At 42.1% G+C, this 24,683-nt stretch overlaps 2 protein-coding genes across 3 annotated transcripts in view; both read left to right on the top strand.

The window, feature by feature from the left end:
- atm (ATM serine/threonine kinase) overlaps positions 1 to 11,154 on the top strand; it is a 119,029-nt gene extending 107,875 nt beyond the window's left edge. Inside the window, exons 62-63 of the mRNA XM_061919303.1 lie at positions 4,478 to 4,620; positions 8,471 to 11,154. Of these exons, the coding sequence (XP_061775287.1) occupies positions 4,478 to 4,620; positions 8,471 to 8,651 (324 nt within the window). The 3' untranslated portion in view covers positions 8,652 to 11,154. The remainder of the gene's footprint in view (positions 1 to 4,477; positions 4,621 to 8,470) is intronic.
- A 10,897-nt stretch (positions 11,155 to 22,051) lies between these two features.
- The window catches only part of kcnab1a (potassium voltage-gated channel subfamily A regulatory beta subunit 1a), a 105,265-nt gene continuing 102,633 nt past the window's right edge, over positions 22,052 to 24,683 (top strand). The window contains exon 1 of one of the 2 annotated variants that reach the window (XM_061919299.1): positions 22,052 to 22,431. In XM_061919299.1, coding sequence (XP_061775283.1) covers positions 22,235 to 22,431 — 197 coding nt within the window. In that variant the 5' untranslated portion in view covers positions 22,052 to 22,234. The remainder of the gene's footprint in view (positions 22,432 to 24,683) is intronic. The other variant, XM_061919297.1, reaches the window with a different exon arrangement.

Genomic DNA, 24,683 nt, shown 5'->3' with positions numbered 1-24,683 from the left:
TATTGTAAGAAGTCTGTCTTCATATGTTGTTGTAAGGAAAGTAGTGCAAGAAGTCTGTCTTCATATGTTGTTGTAAGGAAAGTAGTGCAAGAAGTCTCTTCATATGTTGTTGTAAGGAAAGTAGTGCAAGAAGTCTGTCTTCATATGCTGTTGTAAGGAAAGTAGTGTAAGAAGTCTGTCTTCATATGTTGTCGTAAGGAAAGTAGTGCAAGAAGTCTGTCTTCATATGTTGTTGTAAGGAAAGTAGTGTAAGAAGTCTGTCTTCATATGTTGTTGTAAGGAAAGTAGTGCAAGAAGTCTGTCTTCATATGTTGTTGTAAGGAAAGTAGTGTAAGAAGTCTGTCTTCATATGTTGTTGTAAGGAAAGTAGTGTAAGAAGTCTGTCTTCATATGCTGTTGTAAGGAAAGTAGTGTAAGAAGTCTGTCTTCATATGTTGTCGTAAGGAAAGTAGTGCAAGAAGTCTCTTCATATGTTGTTGTAAGGAAAGTAGTGCAAGAAGTCTCTTCATATGTTGTTGTAAGGAAAGTAGTGTAAGAAGTCTGTCTTCATATGTTGTTGTAAGGAAAGTAGTGTAAGAAGTTTGCTTCATATGTTGTTGTAAGGAAAGTAGTGTAAGAAGTCTGTCTTCATATGTTGTTGTAAGGAAAGTAGTGTAAGAAGTCTCTTCATATGTTGTTGTAAGGAAAGTAGTGTAAGAAGTCTGTCTTCATATGTTGTTGTAAGGAAAGTAGTGTAAGAAGTCTGTCTTCATATGCTGTTGTAAGGAAAGTAGTGTAAGAAGTCTCTTCATATGTTGTTGTAAGGAAAGTAGTGTAAGAAGTCTCTTCATATGTTGTTGTAAGGAAAGTAGTGTAAGAAGTCTCTTCATATGTTGTTGTAAGGAAAGTAGTGTAAGAAGTCTCTTCATATGTTGTTGTAAGGAAAGTAGTGTAAGAAGTCTGTCTTCATATGTTGTAAGGAAAGTAGTGTAAGAAGTCTGTCTTCATATGTTGTTGTAAGGAAAGTAGTGTAAGAAGTCTGTCTTCATATGTTGTTGTAAGGAAAGTATTGTAAGAAGTCTGTCTTCATATGTTGTTGTAAGGAAAGTAGTGCAAGAAGTCTGTCTTCATATGTTGTTGTAAGGAAAGTATTGTAAGAAGTCTGTCTTCATATGTTGTTGTAAGGAAAGTAGTGCAAGAAGTCTGTCTTCATATGTTGTTGTAAGGAAAGTAGTGTAAGAAGTCTGTCTTCATATGTTGTTGTAAGGAAAGTATTGTAAGAAGTCTGTCTTCATATGTTGTTGTAAGGAAAGTAGTGTAAGAAGTCTGTCTTCATATGTTGTTGTAAGGAAAGTAGTGCAAGAAGTCTGTCTTCATATGTTGTTGTAAGGAAAGTATTGTAAGAAGTCTGTCTTCATATGTTGTTGTAAGGAAAGTAGTGTAAGAAGTCTGTCTTCATATGTTGTTGTAAGGAAAGTAGTGTAAGAAGTCTGTCTTCATATGTTGTTGTAAGGAAAGTAGTATAAGAAGTCTGTCTTCATATGTTGTTGTAAGGAAAGTAGTGCAAGAAGTCTGTCTTCATATGTTGTTGTAAGGAAAGTATTGTAAGAAGTCTGTCTTCATATGTTGTTGTAAGGAAAGTAGTGTAAGAAGTCTGTCTTCATATGTTGTTGTAAGGAAAGTAGTGTAAGAAGTCTGTCTTCATATGTTGTTGTAAGGAAAGTAGTGTAAGAAGTCTGTCTTCATATGTTGTTGTAAGGAAAGTATTGTAAGAAGTCTGTCTTCATATGTTGTTGTAAGGAAAGTAGTGCAAGAAGTCTGTCTTCATATGTTGTTGTAAGGAAAGTAGTGCAAGAAGTCTCTTGATATGTTGTTGTAAGGAAAGTAGTGCAAGAAGTCTGTCTTCATATGCTGTTGTAAGGAAAGTAGTGTAAGAAGTCTGTCTTCATATGTTGTTGTAAGGAAAGTAGTGTAAGAAGTCTGTCTTCATATGTTGTTGTAAGGAAAGTAGTGCAAGAAGTCTGTCTTCATATGTTGTTGTAAGGAAAGTAGTGTAAGAAGTCTGTCTTCATATGTTGTTGTAAGGAAAGTAGTGTAAGAAGTCTCTTCATATGCTGTTGTAAGGAAAGTAGTGTAAGAAGTCTGTCTTCATATGTTGTTGTAAGGAAAGTAGTGCAAGAAGTCTGTCTTCATATGTTGTTGTAAGGAAAGTAGTGCAAGAAGTCTGTCTTCATATGTTGTTGTAAGGAAAGTAGTGCAAGAAGTCTGTCTTCATATGCTGTTGTAAGGAAAGTAGTGCAATAAGTCTCTTCATATGTTGTTGTAAGGAAAGTAGTGTAAGAAGTCTGTCTTCATATGTTGTTGTAAGGAAAGTAGTGTAAGAAGTCTGTCTTCATATGTTGTTGTAAGGAAAGTAGTGTAAGAAGTCTGTCTTCATATGTTGTTGTAAGGAAAGTAGTGCAAGAAGTCTGTCTTCATATGTTGTTGTAAGGAAAGTAGTGTAAGAAGTCTGTCTTCATATGTTGTTGTAAGGAAAGTAGTGTAAGAAGTCTCTTCATATGTTGTTGTAAGGAAAGTAGTGTAAGAAGTCTCTTCATATGTTGTTGTAAGGAAAGTAGTGCAAGAAGTCTGTCTTCATATGTTGTTGTAAGGAAAGTAGTGCAAGAAGTCTGTCTTCATATGTTGTTGTAAGGAAAGTAGTGTAAGAAGTCTGTCTTCATATGTTGTTGTAAGGAAAGTAGTGTAAGAAGTCTGTCTTCATATGCTGTTGTAAGGAAAGTAGTGTAAGAAGTCTGTCTTCATATGCTGTTGTAAGGAAAGTAGTGTAAGAAGTCTGTCTTCATATGTTGTTGTAAGGAAAGTAGTGTAAGAAGCCTGTCTTCATATGTTGTTGTAAGGAAAGTAGTGCAAGAAGTCTCTTTATATGTTGTTGTAAGGAAAGTAGTGTAAGAAGTCTGTCTTCATATGTTGTTGTAAGGAAAGTAGTGTAAGAAGTCTGTCTTCATATATTGTTGTAAGGAAAGTAGTGTAAGAAGTCTGTCTTCATATGTTGTAAGGAAAGTTGTGTAAGAAGTCTCTTCATATGCTGTTGTAAGGAAAGTAGTGTAAGAAGCCTGTCTTCATATGTTGTTGTAAGGAAAGTAGTGTAAGAAGTCTGTCTTCATATGTTGTTGTAAGGAAAGTAGTGTAAGAAGTCTGTCTTCATATGTTGTTGTAAGGAAAGTAGTGTAAGAAGTCTCTTCATATGTTGTTGTAAGGAAAGTAGTGTAAGAAGTCTCTTCATATGTTGTTGTAAGGAAAGTAGTGTAAAAAGTCTCTTCATATGTTGTTGTAAGGAAAGTAGTGCAAGAAGTCTGTCTTCATATGTTGTTGTAAGGAAAGTAGTGTAAGAAGTCTGTCTTCATATGTTGTTGTAAGGAAAGTAGTGTAAGAAGTCTGTCTTCATATGTTGTTGTAAGGAAAGTAGTGTAAGAAGTCTGTCTTCATATGTTGTTGTAAGGAAAGTAGTGTAAGAAGTCTGTCTTCATATGCTGTTGTAAGGAAAGTAGTGTAAGAAGTCTGTCTTCATATGTTGTCGTAAGGAAAGTAGTGCAAGAAGTCTCTTCATATGTTGTTGTAAGGAAAGTAGTGCAAGAAGTCTCTTCATATGTTGTTGTAAGGAAAGTAGTGTAAGAAGTCTCTTCATATGTTGTTGTAAGGAAAGTAGTGCAAGAAGTCTCTTCATATGTTGTTGTAAGGAAAGTAGTGCAAGAAGTCTCTTCATATGTTGTTGTAAGGAAAGTAGTGTAAGAAGTCTGTCTTCATATGTTGTTGTAAGGAAAGTAGTGCAAGAAGTCTGTCTTCATATGCTGTTGTAAGGAAAGTAGTGTAAGAAGTCTGTCTTCATATGTTGTCGTAAGGAAAGTAGTGCAAGAAGTCTGTCTTCATATGTTGTTGTAAGGAAAGTAGTGTAAGAAGTCTGTCTTCATATGTTGTTGTAAGGAAAGTAGTGCAAGAAGTCTGTCTTCATATGTTGTTGTAAGGAAAGTAGTGTAAGAAGTCTGTCTTCATATGTTGTTGTAAGGAAAGTAGTGTAAGAAGTCTGTCTTCATATGCTGTTGTAAGGAAAGTAGTGTAAGAAGTCTGTCTTCATATGTTGTCGTAAGGAAAGTAGTGCAAGAAGTCTCTTCATATGTTGTTGTAAGGAAAGTAGTGCAAGAAGTCTCTTCATATGTTGTTGTAAGGAAAGTAGTGTAAGAAGTCTGTCTTCATATGTTGTTGTAAGGAAAGTAGTGTAAGAAGTTTGCTTCATATGCTGTTGTAAGGAAAGTAGTGTAAGAAGTCTGTCTTCATATGTTGTCGTAAGGAAAGTAGTGCAAGAAGTCTCTTCATATGTTGTTGTAAGGAAAGTAGTGCAAGAAGTCTCTTCATATGTTGTTGTAAGGAAAGTAGTGTAAGAAGTCTGTCTTCATATGTTGTTGTAAGGAAAGTAGTGCAAGAAGTCTGTTGAAATGTGCAGGTACTGCTGTATGACCCTTTGTTCGACTGGACCATGAACCCCCTGAAGGCCTTCCACCTGCAACATGACGAGCAGCAGGACCTCAACGCCACACTCACGTCCACCATGGCCGGGGACGTCATGGACAACCAGCGCAGACCAAGGTGCATTGTGGGAAAATACAGCTGATCCATGGACTTAAGTCATTATACTCCACAAGAAATAATAATTCCATCTCTACTGTATATATATATATATATATATGTATATATACTGTGGGGCAAAAAGTATTTAGTCAGCCAGCGATTGTGCAAGTTCTCCCACTTCAAATGATGACAGAGGTGTGTCATTTTCATCACAGGTACACTTCACCTGTGAGAGACAGAATGTGGGGAAAAATCTAGGAATTCACATTGTAGGAATTTTAAAGAATTTATTTGTAATTTTTTGTGAAAAATAAGTATTTGGTCACTTCAAACAAGGAAGATCTCTGGCTCTCACAGACCTGTATTAATGTTCTTCTGTCCTCCACTCGTTACCTGTATTAATGGCACCTGTTTGAACTCGTTGTCTGTGTAAAAGACACCTGTCCACAGCCTCAAACAGTCAGACTCCAAACTCCACTATGGCCAAGACCAAGGAGCTGTCGAAGGACACCAGGAAAAGAATTGTAGACCTGCACCAGACTGGGAAGAGTGAATCTACAATAGGCAAGCAGCTTGGTGGGAAAAAATCAAATGTGGGAGCATCCATCCATCCGTCCATCATCTTCCGCTTATCCGAGGTCGGGTCGCGGGGGCAACAGCCTAAGCATGGAAGCCCAGACTTCCCTCTCCCCAGCCACTTGGTCCAGCTCTTCCCGGGGGATCCCGAGGCGTTCCCAGGCCAGCCGGGAGACATAGTCTTCCCAACGTGTCCTGGGTCTTCCCCGTGGCCTCCTACCGGTCGGACGTGCCCTAAACACCTCCCTAGGGAGGCGTTCGGGTGGCATCCTCACCAGATGCCCGAACCACCTCATCTGGCTCCTCTTGATGTGGAGGAGCAGCGGCTTTACTTTGAGTTCCCCCCGAATGACAGAGCTTCTCACCCTATCTCTAAGGGAGAGCCCCGCCACCCGGCGGAGGAAACTCATTTCGGCCGCTTGTACCCGTGATCTTATCCTTTCGGTCATGACCCAAAGCTCATGACCATAGGTGAGGATGGGAACATAGATCGACCGGTAAATTGAGAGCTTTGCCTTCCGGCTCAGCTCGTTCTTCACCACAACGGATCTATACAACGTCCGCATTACTGAGCTGGGACCAAAGTAACAAAGGTTACCATCAGTAACACACTACGCCGACAGGGAATCAAATCCTGCAGTGCCAGACATGTCCCCCTGCTTAAGCCAGTGCATGTCCAGGCCCGTCTGACGTCTGCCAGAAAGCACATGGGAGAATGTCATGTGGTCAGATGAAACCAAAATAGAACTTTTTAGAATAAACTCAACTTGTCGTGTTTGGAGGAAGAAGAATACTGAGTTGCATCCCAAGAACACCATGCCTACTGTGAAGCATGGGGGTGGAAACATCATGCTTTGGGGCTGTTTTTCTGCTAAGGGGACAGGACGATTGATCCGTGTTAAGAATGAATGGGGCCATGTATCCTGAGATTTGGAGCCAAAACCTCCTTCCATCAGTGAGAGCTTTGAATGCTTGACCAAATACTTATTTTCCACCATCATTTACAAATAAATTGTTTAAAATTCCTACAATGTGAATTCCTGGATTTTTTTCCCCACATTCTGTCTCTCACAGTTGAAGTGTACCTATGATGAAAATGACACACCTCTGTCATCATTTGAAGTGGGAGAACTTGCACAATCGCTGGCTGACTAAATACTTTTTTGCCCCACTGTATCGGGTGTTCAAACTGCCGCCTGGGGGCCATTTGCGGCCCATAGCTGTTTTTTTGCGGGCAGTGGCACATTTTAAAAATACTATTACCGAAAAAAAATCATGGAATGAAAGAGCAAACCAGTGTATTGACAAAATGTTGCAGTATTGACTATAGTAATAGACAGCTGCCATGCAGGCCATTTTTTACTTGAAAACTGTCCAAAAAATGATAGTTAATTCAAATTAATGTTAGCGATTACTGACCTTTTCAAGGCTCTAACTACTACATATTAAATATTCCACTTTTTGGGGGCAATATAGCATGTTTTCTGTGTTTGCCATACAAATAAAACAAGGTTTTCTTTGACAAAAAGGGCATAAAATATAACAAAACTAAGAATTAGGAAAACCAGCTAGAATTGAAGTTAATCTAGAGATTTAAGTGTTGAAAGTAAAGATAATATATTCACGTAATATCTTATTTTCAACACATTTATGAGTGGGGCCCTTTTGGATACTCAAGACCCTTTTTTCAAACTGTTTAACCCATTTAAAGTCCTACTGAAAGCCACTACTAGCGACCACGCAGTCTGATAGTTTATATATCAATGATGAAATATTAACATTGCAACACATGCCAATACGCCCGCTTTACTTTACTAAATTGTAATTTTAAATTTCTTGCGAGTTTCTTGTTGAAAACGTGGCGGAATGATGACGTGTACGCGTGACGTCACGGACTGTCAGGAAATATTAGCCCAGCACCACTCGCGGCTAAAAGTCGTCTGCTTTAATCGCATAATTACACAGTATTTTGGACATCCGTGTTGCTGAATCTTTTGCAATTTGTTCATTTAATAAAGGAGACTATAAAGAAGAATGCTGTTGGTGGAAAGCGGTGGATTGCAGCTGTCTTTAGCACCGAGACACAGCCGGCGTTTCTTTGTTTGTTGTGAAGCAGAGCGGTCAAGCGAACATGTTTTCTCTACGTCAACCAGCATGTTTTGGGATGGGGAAATTGTGATATATATCTTACCGGAGAAGTCAGTGGATTATTCGTCGTCCTGCAGCAGCTGTCAGAAAAGGCAGCTGTGAGCTTGGTTTCTCTCTGAGACACTGCGTGTTCACCGCAGCCATCCGACCTCGATGTATGTCTTTACAATCTTTAAAATCTCACTAAAATACTAGTAACACAATAAGCAGATAAGGGATCTTCCAGAATTATCCTAGTAAATGTGTCTAATTACATCGGAAACGCTCACACTGCCGCTGCCCGGAGTTGTCGCTTTTTTTTTCTTTTTTTCTTCTAGTCCTTCACTATCAATATCCTAATTCATAAATCTTTCATCCTCGCTTAAATTAATGGGGAAATTGTCGGTTTCTCGGTCCGAATCGCTCTCGCTGCTGGTGGACATGATTGTAAACAATGTGAGGAGCTCCACAACCCGTGACATCACGCGCACATCGTCTGGTACTTCCGGTACAGGCAGGGCTTTTTTATTGGCGACCAAAAGTTGCAAACTTTATCGTGGATGTTCTCTACTAAATCCTTTCAGCAAAAATATGGCAATATGGCCAAATGATGAAGTATGACACATAGAATGGAGCTGCTATCCCCCTTTAAATAAGAACATCTCATTTCAGTAGGACTTTAAAGCTATAATTACTTCACATCAAATATTCCACTTGAAACATGGTTTTCTTTGACAAAAAAGGGCATTAAAGATACGAAAAAGTTGTACTTTACAGCATATCGATGGATAGACCTAAAGTTGATCTATAGATATTCAGGCGTTGAGAGTAAAAATATAATAATACATAACATATTTTTAACACTAACCTTTGACACATCCCAAAATTGAGGTGAGCCTTAATAGGTATGATATATATTTAATTGGTTTTGAAAGTTAAATACATCAAAATGGCCCCAGAATGCCTTTATTTGTCATTGTGCGGCCCTCAGTGGAAAAAGTTTGGACACCCCTGGTATATATATTTGTTCCTCCTATAACATTCTAGTGTGTATATATATATATATATATATATATATATATATATATATATATATATATATATATATATATATATATATATATATATATATATATATATATATCCTATATTGTTGTGTCCACAGTGACAGTCAGAGCTTCAACAAGGTTGCGGAGCGAGTGTTGCTGCGACTGCAGGAGAAGCTGAAAGGAGTGGAGGGCGGCTCGGTGCTGAGTGTGGGAGGTCAGGTCAACCTTCTCATCCAGCAGGCCATGGACCCCAAAAACCTCAGCAGACTCTTTGCAGGCTGGCAGGCGTGGGTATAGACCCCCTTCACAGTGGGTGTAGACCCCCTTCACAGTGGGTGTAGACCCCCTTCACAGTGGGTGTGGACCCCCTTCACAGTGGGTGTAGACCCCCTTCATAGTGGGTGTAGACCCCATTCACAGTGGGTTTAGACCCCCTTCACAGTGGGTGTAGACCCCATTCACAGTGGGTGTAGTACCCTATTCACAGTGGGTGTAGACCCCCTTCACAGTGGGTGTAGACCCCATTCACAGTGGGTGTAGACCCCATTCACAGTGGGTGTAGACCCGCTTCACAGTGGGTGTAGACCCCCTTCACAGTGGGTGTAGACACCATTCACAGTGGGTGTAGACCCCATTCACAAATGGTGAAGACCATATTCACACTGGGTGTAGACCCTATTCACAGTGGGTGTAGACCCCATACACAGTGGGTTTAGACCCCCTTCATGGTGGGTGTAGACCCCCTTCATAGTGGGTTTAGACCCGCTTCACAGTGGGTGTAGACACCATTCACAGTGGGTGTAGACCCCCTTCATAGTGGGTTTAGACCCGCTTCACAGTGGGTGTAGACCCCCTTCACAGTGGGTGTAGACCCCATTCACACTGGGTGTAGACCCTATTCACAGTGGGTGTAGACCCCATACACAGTGGGTTTAGACCCCCTTCATGGTGGGTGTAGACCCCCTTCATAGTGGGTGTAGACCCCATTCACAGTGGGTAGAGACCCGCTTCACAGTGGGTGTAGACACCATTCACAGTGGGTGTAGACACCATTCACAGTGGGTGTAGACCCCATTCACAAATGGTGAAGACCATATTCACACTGGGTGTAGACCCTATTCACAGTGGGTGTAGACCCCATACACAGTGGGTTTAGACCCCCTTCATGGTGGGTGTAGACCCCCTTCATAGTGGGTTTAGACCCGCTTCACAGTGGGTGTAGACACCATTCACAGTGGGTGTAGACCCCCTTCATAGTGGGTTTAGACCCGCTTCACAGTGGGTGTAGACCCCCTTCACAGTGGGTGTAGACCCCATTCACACTGGGTGTAGACCCCCTTCACAGTGGGTGTAGACCCCATACACAGTGGGTTTAGACCCCCTTCATGGTGGGTGTAGACCCCCTTCATAGTGGGTGTAGACCCCATTCACAGTGGGTAGAGACCCGCTTCACAGTGGGTGTAGACACCATTCACAGTGGGTGTAGACACCATTCACAGTGGGTGTAGACCCCATTCACAGTGGGTGTAGACCCCATTCACAAATGGTGAAGACCATATTCACACTGGGTGTAGACCCTATTCACAGTGGGTGTAGACCCCATACACAGTGGGTTTAGACCCCCTTCATGGTGGGTGTAGACCCCCTTCATAGTGGGTTTAGACCCGCTTCACAGTGGGTGTAGACACCATTCACAGTGGGTGTAGACCCCCTTCATAGTGGGTTTAGACCCGCTTCACAGTGGGTGTAGACACCATTCACAGTGGGTGTAGACCCCATTCACAAATGGTGAAGACCATATTCACACTGGGTGTAGACCCTATTCACAGTGGGTGTAGACCCCATACACAGTGGGTTTAGACCCCCTTCATGGTGGGTGTAGACCCCCTTCATAGTGGGTGTAGACCCTATTCACACTGGGTGTAGACCCCATTCACAGTGGGTGTAGACCCCATTGACAGTAGGTTTAGGCCCCATTCACAGTGGGTGTAGACCCCCTTCACAGTGGGTGTAGACCCCCTTCACAGTGGGTTTAGGCCCCATTCACAGTGGGTGTAGACCCCCTTCACAGTAGGTTTAGGCCCCATTCACAGTGGGTTTAGACCCCCTTCACAGTGGGTGTAGACCCCCTTCACAGTGGGTGTAGACCCCCTTCATAGTGGGTGTAGACCCCATTCACAGTGGGTGTAGACCCCATTCACAAATGGTGAAGACCATATTCACACTGGGTGTAGACCCCATACACAGTGGGTTTAGACCCCCTTCATGGTGGGTGTAGACCCCCTTCATAGTGGGTGTAGACCCTATTCACAGTGGGTGTAGACCCCATTGACAGTAGGTTTAGACCCCCTTCATAGTGGGTGTAGACCCCCTTCACAGTGGGTTTAGACCCCCTTCACAGTGGGTGTAGGCCCCCTTCACAGTGGGTGTAGACCCCATTGACAGTGGGTTTAGACCCCCTTCATAGTGGGTGTAGACCCCATTCACAAATGGTGAAGACCATATTCACACTGGGTGTAGACCCCATACACAGTGGCTTTAGACCCCCTTCATGGTGGGTGTAGACCCCCTTCATAGTGGGTGTAGACCCCCTTCATAGTGGGTGTAGACCCCCTTCATAGTGGGTGTAGACCCCCTTCATAGTGGGTGTAGACCCCATTCATAGTGGGTGTAGACCCCCTTCATAGTGGGTGTAGACCCCATTCACAGTGGGTGTAGACCCCCTTCACAGTGGGTGTAGACCCCCTTCACAGTGGGTTTAAACCCCCTTCACAGTGGGTGTAGACCCCCTTCACAGTGGGTGTAGACCCCATACACAGTGGGTTTAGACCCCCTTCATGGTGGGTGTAGACCCCCTTCATAGTGGGTGTAGACCCCCTTCATGGTGGGTGTAGACCCCCTTCATAGTGGGTGTAGACCCCCTTCATAGTGGGTGTAGACCCCCTTCATAGTGGGTGTAGACCCCATTCATAGTGGGTGTAGACCCCCTTCACAGTGGGTGTAGACCCCCTTCATAGTGGGTGTAGACCCCCTTCACAGTGGGTGTAGACCCCCTTCACAGTGGGTATAGACCCCCTTCATAGTGGGTGTAGACCCCCTTCATAGTGGGTGTAGACCCCCTTCATAGTGGGTGTAGACCCCCTTCATAGTGGGTGTAGACCCCCTTCATAGTGGGTGTAGACCCCCTTCATAGTGGGTGTAGACCCCCTTCATAGCGGGTGTAGACCCCCTTCATAGTGGGTGTAGACCCCCTTCATAGTGGGTGTAGACCCCCTTCATAGTGGGTGTAGACCCCCTTCATAGTGGGTGTAGACCCACTTCATAGTGGGTTTAGACCCCCTTCATAGTGGGTGTAGACCCCCTTCATAGCGGGTGTAGACCCCCTTCATAGCGGGTGTAGACCCCCTTCATAGCGGGTGTAGACCCCCTTCATAGTGGGTGTAGACCCCCTTCATAGTGGGTGTAGACCCCCTTCATAGCGGGTGTAGACCCCCTTCATAGTGGGTGTAGACCCCCTTCATAGTGGGTGTAGACCCCCTTCATAGTGGGTGTAGACCCCCTTCATAGTGGGTGTAGACCCCCTTCATAGTGGGTTTAGACCCCCTTCATAGTGGGTGTAGACCCCCTTCATAGCGGGTGTAGACCCCCTTCATAGTGGGTGTAGACCCCCTTCATAGCGGGTGTAGACCCCCTTCATAGTGGGTGTAGACCCCCTTCATAGTGGGTGTAGACCCCCTTCATAGTGGGTGTAGACCCCCTTCATAGCGGGTGTAGACCCCCTTCATAGTGGGTGTAGACCCCCTTCACAGTGGGTTTAAACCCCCTTCACAGTGGGTGTAGACCCCCTTCATAGTGGGTGTAGACCCCCTTCACAGTGGGTTTAAACCCCCTTCACAGTGGGTGTAGACCCCCTTCATAGCGGGTGTAGACCCCCTTCATAGTGGGTGTAGACCCCCTTCATAGTGGGTGTAGACCCCCTTCATAGTGGGTGTAGACCCCCTTCATAGTGGGTTTAGACCCCCTTCATAGTGGGTGTAGACCCCCTTCATAGCGGGTGTAGACCCCCTTCATAGTGGGTGTAGACCCCCTTCATAGCGGGTGTAGACCCCCTTCATAGTGGGTGTAGACCCCCTTCATAGTGGGTGTAGACCCCCTTCATAGCGGGTGTAGACCCCCTTCATAGTGGGTGTAGACCCCCTTCACAGTGGGTTTAAACCCCCTTCACAGTGGGTGTAGACCCCCTTCATAGTGGGTGTAGACCCCCTTCACAGTGGGTTTAAACCCCCTTCACAGTGGGTGTAGACCCCCTTCATAGCGGGTGTAGACCCCCTTCATAGTGGGTGTAGACCCCCTTCATAGTGGGTGTAGACCCCCTTCATAGTGGGTGTAGACCCCCTTCATAGTGGGTTTAGACCCCCTTCATAGTGGGTGTAGACCCCCTTCATAGCGGGTGTAGACCCCCTTCATAGTGGGTGTAGACCCCCTTCATAGCGGGTGTAGACCCCCTTCATAGTGGGTGTAGACCCCCTTCATAGTGGGTGTAGACCCCCTTCATAGCGGGTGTAGACCCCATTCATAGTGGGTGTAGACCCCCTTCACAGTGGGTTTAAACCCCCTTCACAGTGGGTGTAGACCCCCTTCACCGCTGTGTGAATGTTTTTATGCAACTTTAATGTCAATGAAATCCTTCCTCTTATTAGGTGGAATTAAGCAAAGTGTAGTTAATATTCATTATTGAACCATTTCAACTTTCTCTCACTAAATATTGTTTTTGGGTTTTTTAACATTTGTCACTGTTGTTTTTGTTGTAATGTAAGAATGGAATGAAATAATATGATTGTGTACATAAATGACCTTGTGGGTCAAACATTCTGCTGTATGAAAATAATGTTCTGTCAAACAATTATAAGTGTTTATTATTGTTGTACTTTATTAATTAATTAAGTTTACCTGCAATAAGGCACTTTTGGTAGCCATCCACAAGCTTCTGCTTACATGTTTCACCACAAAATTGCTGCAGTTTAGCTAAATGTGTGACATGGACTTGTTTCTTCAGCATTGTCCACACCTTTAAGTCAGGACTTTGGGAAGGCCGTTCTAAAACCTTCATTCTAGCCTGATGGACAGTGGCAATTGTCGTGGAAATTTCTTAAAGACGATCCTTTAGTGACAAATAGCTTTAAAATGATTTATTAAAGTAACAAACAAATAATAACAAGCTTTGTAAAGCGAGACCAAACCAGAACGACACATCCGTTGGTTCCAGCTTGTTCTAACTCTTTTAGAATATGTAATGACAATTATACATTCTCAGAAGTCCCACCCTTCATGCTCATTTACATACAGTACACCAGTGGAATGAATACCCAAAGTCCTGTGAAGGGGAGAGGGTGTCGTTTGCCCAGAGGGGGGGGGGTCACTCAGGAAAGGGCAACAATTTAGCACGGGGGGGTGCCAGGGAGAGAAAACACACATGCCCAGGTCAACTAAAGTCCACATGTCACATCAAAGACATAGGAGACAGTGCTTGATCAGATAAGAGATCTCTTGCTAAATGTCACATTCCTGAGCCCAATAAATAACTTTTCGTACCCAGTTCAAAGAACACCATCTATTTAAACGAGTATAAGTAATTTTGCTATCACACAATACAGTATTATACACGTCTAAAACTAGCCTTCAATGTGCATATTGTATTAAGTTCTCTGCAAACCTATAAAATGTTCTATTTTATCTTCAATATTTTGTCAGAATGCACCAGAATGCTTCATTTGTTTGTGGAAATTACAAATAAATCTTCTGGGGGAGGATGACCGCCCCCTACAGGGGTTTGGTTTACAAACTTTCAACCCCACCTAAAACTACATTCACCATTATGATGCATTCTCATTTTAGGCAAAGTATAAGACGATACTTTAACAGTATAATTGCAACCAGGAATAAGTCTTCAAGTAACAATATTCAAATACTTACATTGTTGGGTAAAACACAATTTGGGTTTATTCTGAATCCAGCGGAACAGATTGGTGGTTTGAGCTGATTTAAAGACTTTCAGGTGTTTATGTTTAAGTATTTGGCAGACGCTTTTATCCAAAGCGACATACATAAAAATACATATAAAACAATGACTGTAAACATGATCATTTAAGGGAAGAATGTAGTAGAAAATATCAATACAAAGTGTGAAGACAGAATAAAGTACAGTCTATAGGTCCCTAAGATTAATATACATATACAATGTATTCATACATTGTTTGTGATTGATTAATTGAAAGTTTTATTAGTAGATTGCACAGTACAGTACATATTCCGTACAATTGACCACTAAATGGTAACACCCCAATAAGTTTTTCAACTTGTTTAAGTCGGCGTCCACGTTAATCAATTCATGGTAAAATGAATATATAACATAATCATATTGTTTCTTTAATTCAAAAATAGCTGACCGTTTTTTTCCCCCTTTTTTGGGATTATATTCCCAGTTTTGATCTGGGACGTCTGGTCACTTATAGCATGTAAGAATATTCTATTACTGTTAAGCAAACTATGAATAATAAAACATGTCCTTTATCATAGTTACACGTATTACCAAAAAAGTGGGTGAAAATGAGTTGTATTCAGTGAGGTAAGATCAGATGTGGGTAGTAACGTGCTACATTTACTCCGTTACATTTACTTGAGTAACTTTTGGGATACATTGTACTTCTAAGAGTAGTTTTTATGCAACATACTTTTACTTTTGCTTGAGTATATTTATAGGGAAGAAACGCTACTTTTACTCCGTTCCATTTATCAACATTCAGCTCACTACTCGCTACTTTTTTTTAATCGATCTATTTATGTTTGTTTTGGTTTTTCAAAATAGGAACTACGCATGCCTGCGTTTCACCAATCACATGCAGCCACTGGTGACCTTGGACCAATCAAACAGAGCCAGGCGGTCACATGACCCGACTTAAATATGTTGACAAACTTATTGGGGTGTTACCATTTAGTGGTCAATTGTAGGGAATATGTACTGTACTGTGCAATCTACTAATAAAAGTTTCAATCAATCAATCAAAAGTGTAAAGGAAAAAAGACACTTTTTATTTCAACCGTACTTCCCGTCAAAAGCCTAAAGACTGATCGCACAGTTCCTGTCTTCACAATAAAAGCGCCGCGCCATCGCGCCTACGCTAACAAAATAAGAGTCTCCGAAAGCCAGCGCAAACAAACTAGCAAACTACGGAGTTTGCCGCCAATGTATTTCTTGTAAAGTGTATAAAAACCAATATGGAAGCTGGACGAATAAGATGCCAAAAACCAACGACTTTCATGTGGTATTAGACAGGAAGGAGGAACTTTTTTTTCTCCTGCATTTGAAAATGCGGACATTATCAGCACTATACTGTCTGAGTCCAATCAATGCAAGTCATCAGAATCAGGTAATACACCAACTTATATTCTTGTCTTCATGAAAGATAGGAATCTATATGTTAAACATGCATGTATATTCATTAAAACACCTTTAACATGTCAACAAAAACGGCAAAATAATATAAATTATATACTGTATATATAAATTTATGTATGTATGTATATATATATATGTATATATATATATATATATATTATATGTGTGTGTATGTATATGATATGTGTGTGTGTGTATATATGAGGTAGATCACCTCGACTTGGTCATTTATTAAGTAATTGATTAACTTTATAAAACTTATTGGGGTGTTACCATTTAGTGGTCAATTGTACGGAATATGTACTGTACTGTGCAATCTACTAATACAAGTTTCAATCAATCAATCAATCAATCACTGCCTACTGAGCCTATGGTGCTGTTAAGTTATTGTGGCTCAATGTGCCTTAATTTTTATTTTATTTTAATGTATTATTATTTAATATATATTATTGTTTTAGTTGCTTAAGAGATATTCCTGGCTCTGAATTTGCTCGTTGCTATTTTTATGTTTTTGTGCATTATTTGTTGCCGTCATCATTAAACAAACAGGTTACTCATCAGTTACTCAGTACTTGAGTAGTTTTTTCACAACATACTTTTTACTTTTACTCAAGTAAATATTTGGGTGACTACTCCTTACTTTTACTTGAGTAATACATCTCTAAAGTAACTGTACTCTTACTTGAGTATAATTTCTGGCTACTCTACCCACCTCTGGGTAAGATGAATGAAATGTGTTGACTGTCCAAACTTTTTCCACAGAGGGTCGCACACGGAAAAATGAAAGCATGCGGGGGCCATTTGGATATTTTTCATTTTCAAACCATAACAACATATATGGATTTTTTTTAATCCTTAGGGGTCCTGGGAAGCATAGAGGGTCTCAGTCACTAAAATGTTAAAAATAAGTCAAATTATTATAATTATTTTTTATTTAATGCTTACAGTAAATCTCTATATCAAGTTGAGGTTGATATAAAGCAGGGGTCTCAAACTCAATGGACCTGGGGGCCCCTGGATGCAGAAACTGGGTGAGGCTGGGCCGCAAGAAAATATTTCTTAAAACATCGTACATGCACTTTTTTAAAGAATTCACCTTCTATGAATGTCTTTCCCGCCTTAGCAACATACTTGCCTACCCTCACCATTTTTCCGGGAGACTCCTGAATTTCAGTGCACCTCCCGACAATCTCCAGGTGCAAACATTCTCCTGAATTAGTCCCACTTTTCACCCGGCCGACATTATTAAAGGCTGCCTTTAACGTCCTCTACAACAGTGGTTCTCAACCTTTTTCCAGCGATATACCCCCTCTGAACATTTGTTTCATTCAAGTACCCCCTAATCAGAGCAAAGCATTTTGGTTGAAAAAAAGAGATAAAGAAGTAAAATACAGCACTATGTCATCACTTTCTGATTTATTACATTGTATAACAGTGCAAAATATTGCTCATTTTTAGTAGTCTATTTGGAAAAAAAGATGTAAAAATAACTAAAAAACTTGTTGAAAAATAAACAAGTGATTCAATTATAAATAAAGATTTCTCCACATAGAAGTAATCATCAACTTAAAGTGCCCTCTTTGGGGATTGTAATAGAGATCCATCTGGATTCATCAACTTCATTCTAAACATTTCTTCACAAAAAAAGAAATCTTTAACATCAATATTTATGGAACATGTCCACAAAAAATCTAGCTGTCAACACTGAATGTTGGATTGTTGTATTATTTTTCCACAGTTTATGAACTTACATTCATACTTCATTTAAGTATTATTCAATAAACATATGTATATAGAATTTATGAATTGCTGCTCTTTTTTAGAATGTTTTTAATACGTCTCACTTGTCCCTTGGCATACCTTCAAGTGCCTCCAGTGGTCCGCGCTATCCCTAAGGAAGACTACTGCTCTACAACATGTCATTGTGCACGCTTTTATATCACACAACCAATGTGCTGCCTCTGGAACATGTTGTGTGAGTCTTGTGCAGAACAACATCAGTGGCTGCAAGACATACTTGGTCAACAGCCATGCAGGTCACACTGAGGGTGGCCGTATAAACAACTTTAACATTGTTACAAATATCTGCCACACTGTGAACCCACTCCAAACAAGAATGACAAACTCTTTTGGGGAGAATTTCCACACCCTAACAGAACTCAAGCACAAGAGAACAAATACCCAGAACACCTTGCAGGGCTACAATATACAACACCTCAACCGACGCAAGTAGGGAGTGTGAGGGGGTGGGGGGTTGGTGGTAGCAGGTGTGTGTATATTGTAGCTCGGAAGTGTTAGGTCCGCATGGGACTCTGGGTAATTGTTCTGGTGTGTTTATGTTGTATTACGGTGCGGATTTTCTCCCGAAATGTGTTTGTCATTCTTGTTTGGTGTGGGTTCACAGTCTGGCCCATATTTGTAACAGTGTTAAAAGTTTTTTTTACGGCCACCCGTAGTGTGACGTGTGTAGCTGTTGACCAAATATATCTTGCAAGAACACACGTGCGTATCTCATGGCCTGATGCAACTCACAACTGCTTGCACGCTGTCAGTTCAGGATGTAGGGGGCGCTATAGGCAGTGCCGTTATTGCACTCCCTAATTATTGTTAATCTGGTAAAAATTAACAAGGGCTTGGAGGGAATTGGTGCCCTGAAATTCAGGGGTCTCCCGGGAAAATTGGGGACGTGGGCAAGTATGACGCTGTCAAGCGTTGTTCATATTAAACTTGGGCCACACCAACATTAAATTGTCATATCAAAGCGCGGGCCGCATGTTTGAGACCCCTGATATAAAGTAAAACAATTTTTTATGCCTTTTCTGGCAAAGACAACTTTGTTTTTTATAGTAAAACTGAAATATGCAGTTTTTAGATAGATAGTATTTTATTGATTCATTCAGGTGAGTTCCATTTATTTAGCAATTAAAGCTCTCAAAGATCAATAATGCAGGACACCATTGATTTTAATTATTTAATATTTTTGAGTATGACCCTGCGATGAGGTGGCGACTTGTCCAGGGTGTACCCCGCCTTCTGCCCGATTGTAGCTGAGATAGGCGCCAGCGACCCCAAAAGGGAATAAGCGGTAGAAAATGGATGGATGGATGGATGGAGTAATCACAGTGAAAAGTTAAATAAAATCCTACTCAATATATTTGAGATCCAAAAGCTTCCCCACTCATAAAGTGATGCATTTTTATTAGTTGTTTTTTTTACTTTTAACACTTAAATTTCAAGATCAAAATCTGTCGATTTTAAGTTTAACTATTATTTGGTTTGTTTTATGCTCTTTTGTAAAAACGTTGATGTTTTATATGGCAACTACCCAACATATGCAATAATTTTCCCACATAAAACATTTTAAAGTGATCATTTTTAATTAATAATTTGATACAACAGATTTGTTTGTCCTTTTTTTTTGAGCAATGGAAAAAAAAGAAAATAAAGAAAAAAGGGGGGGGGGGGACTGCCTGCATGGCAGCTTTGTGTCAACATTGCCACTTTTTCTCAGTAGATTTCACCTCATTCCACTTTTTTCAAATGATTTTTTATTTTTGCAATACTATCGATTTTGCAATGTTTGCAGAATGTGTGGCAGGCCGGTAAAGGATTAGCTGCGGGCCGCACTTTGGACCCCCCTGTGCCAAATGAATTGCACTGAGTGGAGCGGATCACCACTCCAAGATGGCGGCCCCGCGTCTCGTCAGCGCCTGTAAGCAGTAGCGCGCCATGCTGCGTCACCTTCCAACATGTCTGTGGCAGTTCTCCTCCCCTCCTGTAGGTGGCGGCAATGCACAAAATGGCCGTCAACTGCCGGTCAGATCAAGTTTGTTTCACGCAATCTCATCCTAACTAACTAACTAACTAACTTAGCAATTAACTAACTAAACAAAATGACAGCTTCTGAGTTGCAACTAATTCAACTTTCTACAATTGTGTGTCTGCATGGTGAGTTATTTTCATCCACCAAACAATGCTAGTTAGCAAGCTAGCTCCATCCAGTTCATTAGTCAGAAACAAATCAACTTTTATAACTGAATCTTTGTCATTGAATGTCAGGTTCTTACAACTTTGTGTAACTAGTCATGAGATGAAGAATGTTGTCCTTAAAGGCCTACTGAAATGAGATGTTCTTATTTAAACGGGGATAGCAGCTCCATTCTATGTGTCATACTTGATCATTTTGCCATATTTTTGCTGAAAGGATTTAGTAGAGAACATCCACGATAAAGTTTGCAACTTTTAGTCGCTAATAAAAAAGCCTTGCCTGTACCGGAAGTAGCAGACGATGTGTTGTGGAGCTCCTCACATCTGAACATTGTTTACAATCATGGCCACCAGCAGCTAGAGCGATTCGAACCGAGAAAGCGCCAATTTCCCCATTAATTTGAGTGAGGATGAAAGATGAGGATAGTGGGAGTGAAGGACTAGAAAGAAAAAAAAGACGAGGTCAGTGGGAGTGATTCAGATGTTATTAGACACATTTACTAGGATAATTCTGGAAAATCTGCTTATTGTGTTACTAGTGTTTTAGTGAGATTATATGGTGGTACCTGAAAGTTGGAGGAGTGTGGTGACCGCCAGTGTCTTCGATGGAAGCCACATTTCTCGACGAAGCAAGGCAGCCGGGCTGAGATCTTGTTTTTTCCCCCTCCTCCACGGTGTAAGCATCCGACGGTCGGGGGCGGCCGTTGGGAGGAGGCAAGGCACGACGCAAGCTCTCCGCTCATAACTACGGTAAGAGCCGACTTGTTACCACCATTTTCTCACCGAAACCTGCCGGTTGACATGTGGTAGGAAACCATGTTCGCTTGACTGCTCTGTTTCATAGTAAAGCTTCACCATCAGCTTTCGGGAATCCATCCATCCATCATCTTCCGCTAATCCGAGGTCGGGTCGCGGGGGCAGCAGCCTAAGCAGGGAAGCCCAGATTTCCCTCTCCCCAGCCACTTCGTCTAGCTCTTCCCGGGGGATCCCGAGGCGTTCCCAGGCCAGCCTGGAGACATAGTCTTCCCAACATGTCCTGGGTCTTCCCCGTGGCCTCCTACTGGTTGGACGTGCCCTAAACACCTCCCTAGGGAGGCGTTCGGGTGGCATCCTGACCAGATGCCTGAACCACCTCATCTGGCTCCTCTCCATGTGGAGGAGCAGCAGCTTTACTTTAAGTTCCTCCCGGATGGCAGAGCTTCTCACCCTATCTCTAAGGGAGAGACCCAAAGTCATCTGGGCCGCTTGTACCCGTGATCTTGTCCTTTCGGTCATGACCCAAAGCTCATGACCATAGGTGAGGATGGGAACGTAGATCGACCGGTAAATTGAGAGCTTTGCCTTCTGGCTCAGCTCCTTTTTCACCACAACGGATCGATACAACGTCCGCATTACTGAAGACGCCGCACCGATCCGCCTGTCGATCTCACCATCCACTCTTCCCCCACTCGTGAACAAGACTCCTAGGTACTTGAACTCCTCCACTTGGGGCAGGGTCTCCTCCCCAACCCGGAGATGGCACTCCACCCTTTTCCGGGCGAGAACCATGGACTCGGACTTGGAGGTGCTGATTCTCATTCCGGTCGCTTCACACTCGGCTGCGAACCGATCCAGTGAGAGCTGAAGATCCCGGCCAGATGAAGCAATCAGGACCACATCATCTGCAAAAAGCAGAGACCTAATCCCGCGGTCACCAAACCGGAACCCCTCAACGCCTTGACTGCGCCTAGAAATTCTGTCTTGTTTTCGGGAATGTAAAGAAGAAAACATCGGCTGTGTTTTGTGTGGCTAAAGGCGGCCGCAATCCACCGCTTCCAGCCTACATCTTTCTTCTTTGACGTCTCCATTACTAATTGAACGAATTGCAAAAGATTCAGCAACACAGATGTCCAGAATACTGTGTAATTATGGATCAAAACCTCCGCTACAATCATACGCGTCATCATACCGCAACGTTTTCAACAGGATACCTCGCGCGAAATTTAAAATGTCAATTTAGTAAACTAAAGCGGCCGTATTGGCATGTGTTGCAATGTTAATATTTCATCATTGATATATAAACTATCAGCCTGCGTGGTCGCTAGTAGTGGCTTTCAGTAGGCCTTTAAGTGTGTAAATATAGAGAATGTTAGCAAGAATGTGCCACGTCATGCTAACGCTCCACAAGGCTAACATGCTCCTTTCCTCCGTCATAAATCCTGTTTAGCTGTGCGAGCGGACACTTAACACTTACTGTGTGTGTTTGCATCATGTCAACACTCTGCCATGTTTGGCTGCTCCTTCCAGGCCCGCCAAGGCAAGCAGGCTCAGGTTTCCGGGCTATAAGGAGTGCAGCAGCACAAAGGAGGAGAAAGTGCCAAACAAATCCCAGGAAGCAATCTTCAAGGAAGCGAGACAAAACCTGGACTTCCTCCTTCAACTTTGCCCTCCAGGGGTCATGCTGGCCGCCCGCAGCAGCACAGGCGGGGCCCCGGCCCCCGTCCACCGCCAGCACTCCGTCGGCGGGGCCAAAGGTCAGCTCGCCGACGTGAGGCAGGGGGCGCCGCGACGACAGATGGAGAGCAGGTGTTTGGACAAGATGTTTGGACTGGCCAGGGAGGACACGGGCAGCCAGAAGACTGGAATGCTGTACAGGTGAGTCCCAGTCCGTGTGTCAGGGTCTTAAACCTCTAAAGCATGGCTGTCAAACTCTGGCCCGTCGTGTAATTTCATTTGGCCCTTGAGGCAATATCAATTTAGCATTAGAGCTGGCCCGCCGGTGTTATACAGCGTCGGTGCAATCACCGCTAATACTCATACTTGCCAACCCTTCTAATTTTCCCGGTAGACTCCCGAAGTTCAGTGCCCCACCCGAAAATCTCCCGGGGCAACCATTCTCCCGAATTTCCACCGATTTCCATCTGGACAACTATATTGGGGGCGTGCATTTAAGGCACTGCCTTCAGCGTTCTCTACAACCTGTCGTGACGTCCGCTTTTCCTCCATACTAACAGCGTGTCAGCCAAGTCACGTAATATATGCGGCTTTCACAAACACATACTTGGTCAACAGCCATACAGGTCACACTGAGGGTGGCCATATAAACAACTTCAGTGGGAGAGTGGCCGTACGCAACCCGAGCGTCCCTGGTTCAAATCCCACCTAGTACAAACCTCGTCATATCCGTTGTGTCCTGAGCAAGACACTTCACCCTTGCTCCTGATGGGTGCTGGTTAGCGCCTTGCATGGCAGCTCCCTCCATCAGTGTGTGAATGGGTAAATGTGGAAGTAGTGTCAAAGCGCTTTGAGTACCTTGAAGGTAGAAAGGCGCTTTACAAGTACAACCCATTTATTTATTTATTTATTGTTACACCACACTGTGAACCCACAGCAAACAAGAATGACAAACAGATTTCGGGAGAACGTTCGCACCGTAACACAACATAAACACAACAGAACAAATAACCAGAGCCCCTTGCAGCACTAACCCCTCCGGGACGCTACAATATACACCCCCGCTACCAACAAAACTTGGTTTTGCATGTGACTATAAAGTTATATAAGCCTTGCTTGTTCAATATTCAATGCAAAACTTGTTTGGTTTTCTATTAAAAGGTTGAGTTGTTCAACTTAGGCCCACGGCTTTGTTCTGTTTAGAATTTTGTCCCACTCTCTATTTGAGTTTGACATCCCTGCGACAAGTCATGAATAATTCCGCTGGTAATCACGATGTTAAAAATAACGTTCAAAATAGAAAACATTCTCATGCATTTTAATCCATCCATCCGTTTCAACCGCACCTGTTCAAAAAATAACAATGTTGTTTAAAATAATTAGAGACTTATCATACTCTAAAAATGTTGGTTTTACTTAAAAAATGCACGCATTTAGTTGTCTTCAGTGTTAAAAAATATGAAACGGCTCTCACGGAAATACATTTTAAAATATTTGGCTTTCATGGCTCTCTCAGCCAAAAAGGTTCCCGACCCCTGTTCTAGATGATAAATCATGTCTCTCACCTGGATAGTAGAAGGTTGTGGACATAAACCCACAAGTTGGTCAACTTTGACAGCCAACTTAGACCCGGAGATGGCCAGAAAGACACCAAAAAACTTGTTTTTTAACCTTTGTGAGGATTATGATGATCGTTGATGTTGAGGGAAAGATATAAACATCCCATCAGGCGTTATCCCAGTGAGAGCAGACATTGTACAGTAAGTGATTGTTTTATTATGTTGGTACATCTTGTTTAGCACTTAGCAATACTGCTACATGATGCTTAGTCTTTGACTAAAGCTGCATCTGTTTAGCACACAGATTGTAAAACTTGTAGATCATCCTCCTTATATTCAGGCTCAAAAATGGAAGTTTTTTTGGATCATCATTTGTCCCAAAGTAGTCTTTGTTGTTTCTCATCTAGTCTGCCATGATTAGTAGTCTTGTTGTTGTTGTTGAAGAGAAATGAACGCTGTGATGCGTCTGGGAAATTGATGCTTAAAATTATGAACATATGTAAATATTACATGTTATTATGAATGTTATTACATTACATATATACTTACAGCATGTACATAATACTTAAAATGATGAACGTATGTAAATATTACATGTTATTATGAATGTTACTAGATACTACATATATACTTACAGTGTGTATATAATACTTAAAATGATAAAAATATGTATATGTTGCATGTTTTTATGAATGTTACTACATCACATAAACACTTAGTTTGTATATAATACTTAAAATGATGAGAATATTTAAATATTACATATTTTTATGAATATTACTACATTACATAAATACCTAGTGTGTATATAATACCTAAAATGATGAAAATATGTAAATATTACATATGAATGTTACTACATTACATATATACTTAGTGTGTATACAAAATATG

Source organism: Nerophis ophidion, linkage group LG13 (genome assembly GCF_033978795.1).
Source record: "Nerophis ophidion isolate RoL-2023_Sa linkage group LG13, RoL_Noph_v1.0, whole genome shotgun sequence".
Classification (NCBI taxonomy): domain Eukaryota; kingdom Metazoa; phylum Chordata; class Actinopteri; order Syngnathiformes; family Syngnathidae; genus Nerophis; species Nerophis ophidion.
Note: the sequence above shows the minus strand (reverse complement) of the source record. Positions and strands in the feature narration are given on the sequence as shown.